This window comes from Alosa pseudoharengus, unplaced genomic scaffold (assembly GCF_046254945.1).
Source record: "Alosa pseudoharengus isolate Yale_2024_CS ecotype anadromous, Long Island Sound unplaced genomic scaffold, YU_APseudo_1.1 YU_APseudo_1.1_scf_9, whole genome shotgun sequence".
In the NCBI taxonomy this organism is placed as follows: domain Eukaryota; kingdom Metazoa; phylum Chordata; class Actinopteri; order Clupeiformes; family Clupeidae; genus Alosa; species Alosa pseudoharengus.
Genome location: NW_027468881.1, coordinates 12,258,602 through 12,268,466, shown reverse-complemented (window position 1 = coordinate 12,268,466; position 9,865 = coordinate 12,258,602). Strand labels below are relative to the sequence as shown.

Here is a 9,865-nt window from a genome sequence, read left to right as displayed (position 1 = left end):
ACCTCCATGCAAAATACCGATGCATTTATTTGACATATCGCGCTTTGCGCCGTTAAAGGGAATGACAGATGTCATTCTCATTGGTTTAAAATGATGTTACGACCCAAACACACCCATATGACTGATTAAAAAAAACTAGGAACACCTTGTTGCGCCATGCGCTCCACGTTTGATAACGAAACCCCTCCCAATGTGAACTGGACATCCTACTAAATTTGAATAGACTTTTGACGAGTGACGATGCACTTTAGAATGTCATGATAGGGCCCTAAAACTAAATCCGGTTCCCAGAAAAGAAAAGAGAGGCAAGAAAGGGAGAAAAAAAGAAATGAGGGAAAACAAGTGTTAACAGCCTTCTTTCCCAAGAAAGGTGATCCCAATGTGAAAGCAATAGTCTACAAATGAAATGAACTCCTGAAGGTTACAAAACACTTCAATACCAACGCGAATCCGCGATTATCAGTGCTAAAACAGCATTAACACAAAATTAGAAATAACATGATGCCTGATTTATAGCCTACCACAACATTTCAATATACTAATTCGAAAATTATTATGAGCTAATAGCTTAACTTAGTAGGCTCAATGTTATATAGATTCATGAGGAAAGGCTGTCCAAATTAGTAGCAAAGCTAACTTGTGAAACGCATCACACTCAGTTTCAGAAACTGTCACAGAGGGTGATGCAGCAGCAGACCTCTCACCATCTGATGTGGACTTGACTTAATGTATAGATAGCTGTTCTCTCAGCCAAAAGTGTTCAATTTGTATAGATAGCTGTTCTCTCAGCCAAAAGTGTTTTCATTCATTTCATGTTCTAGCTTTTAAACATTCTTCAAATAAAACAGAAATTCAGTGAAGTCTTAAAAAGATTATTTTCTGTTATACAGTACATATAAGAGTTGTTAGATTAATTCAATGTGTGATTAGATAGTAGTTAGTTGTGAACCTCATGCTTCATGCTTACAGCCGGTGGTTGGTTGGTTGGGGGGGGGGGCCCATGGCCACCACTTGTGCATAGGGCCCAGAATTTGGTGCTACGCCCCTGATAGTGGGGCAGGATTTCACAACATCAGGAATTAGCTATTCCAGCTATTCTAGCCATTATAGCTATCCTAGCTATCAGCTATTCCAAAGCTGGGGAGCATAGACAGAGAAAGCTCTGTCACCTTTGGATTTAAGAGAGGCAGAAGGAACACAAAGAAGACACTGGGAAGATGATCGAAGAGGTCTAGGAGGACAGTAAGGAATTAAAAGATCACATAAATACTGAGGTGCTAAACCATGTAAAGCTTGGAAAACAAACAGAAGAATTTTAAAATTAATTCTGTGTTCCACAGGAAGCCAGTGCAGTTTAGCCAACACAGTTGAAATGTGGTCATGTTTCTTAGATCCAGTCAGTAATCTGGCTGCAGCATTTGGACCAGCTGGAGTCTGTTTAAGGTAGATTTAGTTACACCTACATACAGTGAGTTGCAGTAATCAAGTATAAGGATAAATCATGTATAAGGATTTCTAAATCACTGTAGGAGAGAGAAGACTTGAGCTTTGCTATTGTTAAGTTGGAAAAAACTACCCTTGACAACGCTGTTGACTTGCTTATTAAAAGTCAGAGAAGAGTCTAGGAAAACACCTAGGTTCTTGACCACACTGTGATGGTTAACAGACAGAGGGCCAAGAGCCTTGCATACATTGTTGACAGAATTAGGTGGTCCAAAAATTATTACTTCTGTTTTGCTGTCATTTAGATGTAAAAAGTTGTTAGCCATCCAATTCTTAGTGTCATTAAGACAAAGAAAAAGGTTGGTCAATGAGCAGGAATTTTCAGGGGCCACTGGTATATAAAATTGAGTATCATCTGCGTAGCAGTGGTAACGAATATTGTATTGATTGAAAATGGAGCCCAGGGGAAGCATGTATAAAGAAAATAATAGAGGCCCTAAGAGGCCCTAAAATAGAACCCTGGGGGACACCACACTTAATGGGAGCAGATGATGATAAAGCATTGCCTAAATGCACTGAAAAAGATCTATCATGTTAAGTAAGATCTGAACCAATTTAATACAGTGCCTTGCAGACCAACTTCAACATCCAGGCATTTTAAAAGGATCTTGTGGTCATGGTGTCAAAAGCAGCACTAAGATCTAACAGGACCAGTAGGGCACAAGAGCCAGAGTCAACAGAGAGCAGTAGATCATTATGGACCTTAAGTAAGGCAGAGGGGTCTAAAACCAGATTGAAACTTGTCAAGGATATTAGAGGTGTTTAAGGAAGAGACCTGTGACAGAACAACTTTTTGTAAGATCTTAGAGAGAAAGTGCAATTTAGAAATGGGCCTATAATTTTTCAAATCAATGGGATCAAGGAAAGGTTTTTTCAGGAGAGCGTGTTTAAAGCCAGAGGGTACTACTCCATAAGCCAGGGAGTGGTGCTCAAGATAAAAGGGCAAATAGCCGCAAAAACTTCTTTGAAAAGGTGAGATGGAAGAATATCAGAGTGGCAAGAAGAGGGCTTCATATGAGAGACCACGTCTGACAGCTGTGAGGAAGAGACTGGTTGGAATTGTTGGAGGCGGCAAATTACAGACTGATACAAAGCAGGATTAGAAAGATAGGCTATTTGTGGATCTGGGTGGCTTCTCTGCCGTAAAGATTGTCTCAAAAACACGGGTGCTGATCCACAAATGCGAAAACGAAAACGGCGTGTGCTGGTGATCCACAAATGCAAAATTAGATTTCACAAAGGCAATTTTCAGTTTTACAAATGCCATTTGATTTACACATCTACAATTGTGCAACAAATTTACAAGTTACAAATATGATTTTTTCACGTATGGATTTGTGCGACTTTCATGCGAAGAACGTCTCTAAAACACGTAGGCCTAACTTTGGAAAGCGAAGAATGCGTGTGCTGGTGATCCACAAATGCAGAATCACATTTCACAAATGAAATTTTCGGTTTTACAAATGGCATTTTATTTACAAATGCACAGCTATATCAATATACGAGTTACAAATATTTTTATTTGTAGGTATCAAAACACACATGCAAATCAAGACATATTTGTGGATCCCCCTCTGTGCATATACAAATATTATTGAGACAAATATAGCTCTCTGCATCTGATCCAGATGTAGCCGTTTACATAGTGGCAGCAATCTGTTCTACAGGGAAGTTTCACGTCTGCGTAGCCTTGCGTAATGACGTAGTTATATAGGCGTCGTCTAGTAAATATCCGCATTACATACACACAACAGGGAAGACGCCAAGATGGTTTACGTGGCTAATGGTGAGTGGCAGTGTTGGATATAATGATAATACTGAATGTGTTCATAATACAAATTGTGAGAGTCATTTAATTGACATAATGAAAATTGAACATTAGTTCGGCATAACGCTGAAGTTGGCATTACGCTTTCTATAGCTAGCGATATCGATACCATCCAGTGTTCAGCTAGCTAGCAACTAGCGATAAGTTACCCTAGCTAGATAGATTTGTAAGCAATGTCAGTTTACAATGGCACAACTTTGAGGTTCAAAACCACACATATGTATTCCTAAATTGATCAGCTGGCTGTTGTTTATGAAGATGTGAACGTAACTGAAATAGCGATGTGGCTAGCGTTACTCTCACAGGTATATCTAAAACACCCCCAATTATCACCACTTTTGTTCGGAACCTTACATTTTTCAGTAGCCATAGGTGTGTAGATTTGAACAAAATCTGGTTTGGTTCTTAACGGGCGCATTTACTGCCTGAAATATCCGATGTTTGTTTACCACGGTTTGTAAACCATTTGTTTACCACGCTCGGAGTTATAGTGCTGGCCTGATGGGTCGCCTATTTACGCCGTTTCAACGGCACATGAACGGTTAGACCGAGAATTCTCGTCATGAAATTAAAAATCCACTGGAGCTCCAAGCGGATGTGTACACGCAGCCTTACAACACTGTTTACAGCTCTTCGAGTCACGGTAAAATGTCATTGTTGGTACATAGCTAATTTAGATACACCTATGGTGTGGGTGGGGAATCCGCCGTCTTGGTTTATATAGAAATGGATATTAAAAGGAACCGTATGTAGGATTTTGGCCAAAACTGGTACTACAATCACTTTCAAAATACTGTAGAGTGGTGTACACCGCAGATGTGGTAACTAGAGCAGAGCTGGCAACCCAAATGCCGAAACACTACTGACTTTGTGATTACTAGATAGGAGGGTGGCGGATCAGGCTAAAACATATGTAAACATCAACATCAGTTGAGGGCTGCAACTTCATTTTTTTAAATGACGATATCCTGGCTGTACTACTGTTGTCAGTGATATTAGTATTTGAAATTAGCATGATTTCCTAATGTCTAGTGACAAATCAGGGCCATTTTATGATTAATTGAATAACATTTCTTACATACGGTTCCTTTAAGTGACACATACACGCAAGACGGCGGAAATACGGGACCGACGGTAATAGGGGGAGTTCTGATATCTATCCATCATTGCAAGTTAGCGAGGTTATTGTTGTAACGTTATGACACTTTTAAATAAGCATTGCCGTTTCTTGGCAGCACGACGAAATTAAGTGACAAAATCTGGAGTCGTGCCAAACACAAGGGAACACACCAATCGATCAGTTCTACAGGAGCTGGCAATATTTGCATAACGTTTATAGATATATAAGTCAACGATCACTACTAGAATTTTGGGTGAGAAGATATTTTGGAGTGGTAGCTTTAGTTCTCCCGAGGAATAAGGAGACATCTGTCAGATCTCAATGAGAGCAAAATTCATTTTCAAGAAAGGTTCCCCTGGATCATTATCAACTCAAGCATGAGATTTTTGTGAAATCATGTAGCTTCATCTTATTTAGCCTAATATTTTTCATGTAGGCCTATGTAAATTCTGGCGTGGTGCATATTAGTTATCTTGTAAAGAAAACCTAGTGGTATGGTGATATGATCATAGTAGTTGTTTACATTTGTGATATGAATAATATGGCTGCCATTTAGTTGATACCATTTATGTTGTTTTTGCCAAATACTAAATGTTTGTATTTCATCTCAGGCCAGGTCCTGGATAACAGGACCCAGTCACCATGGAGACTGTCTTTTCTGACAGACATGTTTTGGACTGCAGTTGAATTTATTGGTTTATTGTAAGTCATTTCTGTGAATTCAAATAAAAGTAGCATTACACCAATGCAATGTGTGATAGTACCACTTTGTTGAACTCCTGTTATTACTATTACAGTAGTGGTAACGGATGTGTCAATAACAAAGTGATATTGGGCAGTTATTAATGATTTTTCTCTTTCTCGTCTCCCTCTCTAGTTTTCAGACACTCGTCCAGCCAGATTTATCAAAGGATGGAAACAGTGCTTCGTCTCGCTTAAGTGATGGCAGAGGGTAAGTCCATCTAAACTGTGATCTGCTGTAATGAGAAATGCAAAGTGTCAAAAGTTCTTAAGCTTCCGTTTAGCTCAACAGCTGTGAAAAGCAGTCAGGTGAGACTTTCAACCTTTCTAACATATGAAGTGTCTTAGTACCAGAATAAAGAAAATATACAAAGAAATTGCACACATACATTGTACAAACCTGCCAAAGCTTTGCTCACACAAGCATGTATTAATCATGTTAATTTCCTTCAATTAAGCAATAAGCCCTGAGAGGCCGTATGTTACACTGATTCTACAACAGCTAAGGGGCGTTGTTAGGCACGACGCGCTAGCAGAGTGCCTAAAACCCCCCTTAGCTGTTGTAGAATCAGTGTCTCACAAGGTGTATGTTTATGCTGCATTTTACAACGGCATCGAACATGATTCAGCCAATCCCAGTCAAGGACTGGAACTATCAGTTTTAGAATTGTCAGTAAATACAGTGGGTGAAGTATAAATACAACGGTCTAGATTAGATTTTAGTTTTTTTTTTTTTTTGTGGTGGTGCTAAATCATTTGCATAGTTGAGAGTGTGTTATCATGAATGAGATGTACTCCTCTTAGTGTGCCCTGATGCATTAATGTCAAACACTTGGACACTACACTGAGTGTAATGTTTGTACGTTTAAACTTATATTGAACAGTAGTGCAACATTAATGTAATGTTTATGCAGTCCTCCAGGTTACCCTGGTAGCCGGAGGCGAATGGGGAGGATAAACCACGGAGGGGGGCCCAATGCTCCCCCAATGGGTGGAGGAGGATGAGGAAGGTGAGGAAGAATTGAATGGATTATACTGTAAAATCCTTCCTGTAATGTCAGTTTATGCGATTTTAGAAACGCTAAAAGAGTTTCAGTTTCATTGTTCAAGTAATGTAAGCATGGTAAACACAAAGGGTTAATTAATACTCCTCGCCATCCATGGCTGACGAACAGTATAGTCTCAGTACGAAAGGAACTTAGAGCTGCTGAGAGGAAATGGCGTAAATCCAAAGATGGAAATGATCTTAGTAACTACCAGTCTTTGCTGTCATCCTTTTCATCCACTGTTACACTTGCAAAAAAGGCATTCTATCAAAGCAAGATTGAGAGCGCCACTGACAGTAGACAACTTTTTTCTACTTTCAAATCTCTCCTCAATCCTCCACCACCACCATCAACTACTTCACTGTCAGCAAATGACTTTGCAACATTTTTCACTGAAAAAGTTGCTAAAATAAGTGCTCAGTTTGATGCTCCTATAAGGAGGGCTTTGCCTTGTGTTAGCACGACCCCATCATTTGACTCTTTCTCTCCTCTTGATGAGGAAGCAGTCTCTCAATTGCTTCAGCGATGTCGTCCAACAACATGCCCATTAGATCCTGTCCCGTCCACTCTTCTACAGTCTATCTCACCCGCTGTTCTACCAGCAGTCACACATGTATTTAATGCTTCTCTCAGTTCTGGAATAGTTCCTTATTCTTTTAAACAGGCTAGGGTTACACCTCTGCTAAAGAAAAGTACACTTAATCCAACTGAGGTGAAGAACTACAGACCTGTCTCCCTTCTTCCTTTCTTGTCAAAGGTTTTGGAGAAAGTGGTCTTCAAGCAAGTTTGTGACTTTCTTCATCAGAATAATCTACTAGACCCTATGCAGTCTGGTTTCAAGAGTGGTCATTCTACTGAAACTGCTCTTCTGTCTGTGACTGAAGCATTGAGAGTAGCTAAGTCCTCTGCTCAGTCATCAGTATTAATTCTACTAGATTTATCTGCAGCCTTTGATACTGTTAACCATGACATTCTCCTATCTATACTATCTGAACTGGGAATTTCTGGAAAAGCTCTTGACTGGTTTGAATCTTACCTTAAAGCGCGTTCTTTCAACGTGTCTTGGCAGGGACAGGTATCTAAGTCTCATGCCCTCACCACAGGTGTGCCTCAGGGATCAGTATTAGGACCCTTGCTTTTCTCTATTTACACCACTTCCTTAGGTGATACCATTCGCTCCCATGGATTTGACTATCACTGTTATGCAGACGACACTCAACTTTACCTGTCTTTCCCACCTGATGACTCTAGTGTTTCCCACCGGATTTCTGCATGCCTTAAGGATATTTCAGCCTGGATGAAAGATCGGCACCTTCAGCTTAATCTCTCAAAAACAGAGTTTTTGGTGTTTCCAGCTAAAACAGCTATTCCCCAACAGATTAACATCCAGCTTGACTCAACTTCACTGACCCCAACTAGATCGGCACGAAACTTGGGCGTTGTAATTGATGACCGACTTAACTTCTCTGAGCATATAGCTTCTATTGCAAAATCATGCCGGTTTATGCTTTACAACATTAGGAAGATCAGACCTTATCTGACACAAGATTCCACACAACTTCTTGTTCAGACCATGGTCATCTCTAAGCTGGACTATTGTAATTCACTATTAGCTGGCTTACCCGCTTGTGTAACAAGATCATTACAGCTGATTCAAAATGCTGGAGCACGCCTGGTCTTCAATCAGCCAAAGAGGACACATGTAACTCCTCTCCTAGTTACTCTCCATTGGCTCCCTATAGTAGCCAGAATTAAATTTAAATCTCTCACTTTGGCCTATAGGACACTAACTAGATCTGCTCCTAGTTATTTTAATTCAATAATCAAGCCTTACATGCCCAACCGCCCACTGCGGTCTTCTGGTGAGCGTATGTTGTGTCGACCAGTCATAAAAACTGGGTCTAATTCCAGACTCTTTTCTTCAGTGGTTCCATGTTGGTGGAATGAACTGCCCAGTGCTCTCCGTTCCTGTGGTAGTTTTGGGTCGTTTAAGAGGGGTCTAAAGACATTCCTATTCAACATATACTTAGTTGTTTAAGCGCTTATGTGTTATGGTTTATATAATGTTGTTTTTATTTTAATTGGGCTGTTAATTAATTTGACATTATTGTTTATTATTGATATTCTCCTTAATGTAGTCTTAGCATGTTATTGTTTTTATATTATTGATTGAATTGACATTATTGTTTTATTATTGCCTTTCCCCTTTTTTACATTGCTTTTTTTATTAGGCTATTGATTGAATTGATATTATTGTGTACTACAACTATTCTCCTTACTATATTTGACCTAGATTTTAATCTGTTCCCTGTTCATTTTTAAATATTATTATGTTGTTTTGTATTTATATGTCGCTTTGGACAAAGGCGTCTGCTAAATCCATAACCATAACCATAACCATAAATCAAATGAACTGACTCACTGTCTTCTTTTCCTATACAGGTAAACGCCTGCACGCTGATGCAGGCGTTCGAGGGAATGTGTGGAGCTTCATAAACACTGTCATGCTTGCAGTTTAAGCACTCCATGATAGGGAGGCAAATCGGCAGCACAGTTAAAGCAACACACACAGACCAATACACACAGATACACACACACACACACACGTATGTGTGTTTGTGTGTGCGGGTCATCCCCCTCCTCTTCCTCTGGCTGTTTCTGCTCTGCAGATTCATGAAGCTGCTCTGGGAATTCCTAAACTGTGGGGCCAGGGCAGTTGAACTAGCGGCCTACAATCCTTCATCCTTCAGATGCTATCAGACACTTCCCTTTTCCCATCTGTCTACTGTTGATTTGCATCCAATAAAGACTGTATTGGCAGAGTGATATTATTTTAATTATATATAAAACATTCATCACTTTGATAATTTAGGTATGTGTAATCAAAAATAAAATCATGATTTAATTGACCAGTTGTGCACCATGTGTCTGATTTGCTAATCTAATGTTTTATGTAGGCTGAATGCCTTTGGTAACAAATATTCATACATTTCAGAGATATATTGAGAGGTTTTCAGTGAATGAAATAAGGGCAATTGTCTCTTACATTGTAATTAAGTAGGGCTGTCAAAATAACTGATTAATTACAATTAATTAATTTAAGAAAAAATAACTGATTAAAAAAATTAGTGCAGATTAATCGATTCCGTATGACCTTTGACCCCGAGCCATTCTAGTCAGTAAAAATTAGACTGTAAAATGAAGGAGAGAGAAGAAAACGTGCTGCCTGGATCATTGATTGGAACATTTACTTTTAAAAAATGGCCTGATGGTGTTGATAAAAATAAAGTGTTGAAAATAAAGTCCTTTGCAATGTCTGCAGCAAGGAATTTGCATATCACTGGAGTTCATCAACTCTATAGTCGCACATCAATGCAAAGAAATAAGTGTTGACATTGAGAGGAGTGTTAATTTATTTTCATTGTGTCCCCTAGGTTATATCTGTGGCCTGAAATGCCTTGTATGTGAAAAAAAACTTCCCGAAGCACTGTTGAATTTATTTCCTCAGCATATTAGGTCATATCATAGATTATTATGCCCATTATTTGAACAGTGAAAATAATAATAAAAGAGTTTTTAGACTTTAATGTCACTAATGCTGATTATTCAATTATTCATTTGAATTTA

The 9,865-nt window shown here is 39.1% G+C and overlaps 1 protein-coding gene across 1 annotated transcript; it reads left to right on the top strand.

Moving 5' to 3' along the window:
• Window positions 1-3,211: 3,211 nt before the first annotated feature.
• On the top strand, window positions 3,212-6,206 carry selenok (selenoprotein K). The gene is made up of 4 exons (XM_076276601.1): window positions 3,212-3,289; window positions 5,063-5,153; window positions 5,329-5,403; window positions 6,107-6,206. The coding sequence occupies exons 1-4, from the start codon at window positions 3,271-3,273 to the stop codon at window positions 6,204-6,206; spliced, it is 285 nt and encodes a 94-aa protein (XP_076132716.1). The 5' UTR covers window positions 3,212-3,270.
• Window positions 6,207-9,865: the final 3,659 nt, after the last annotated feature.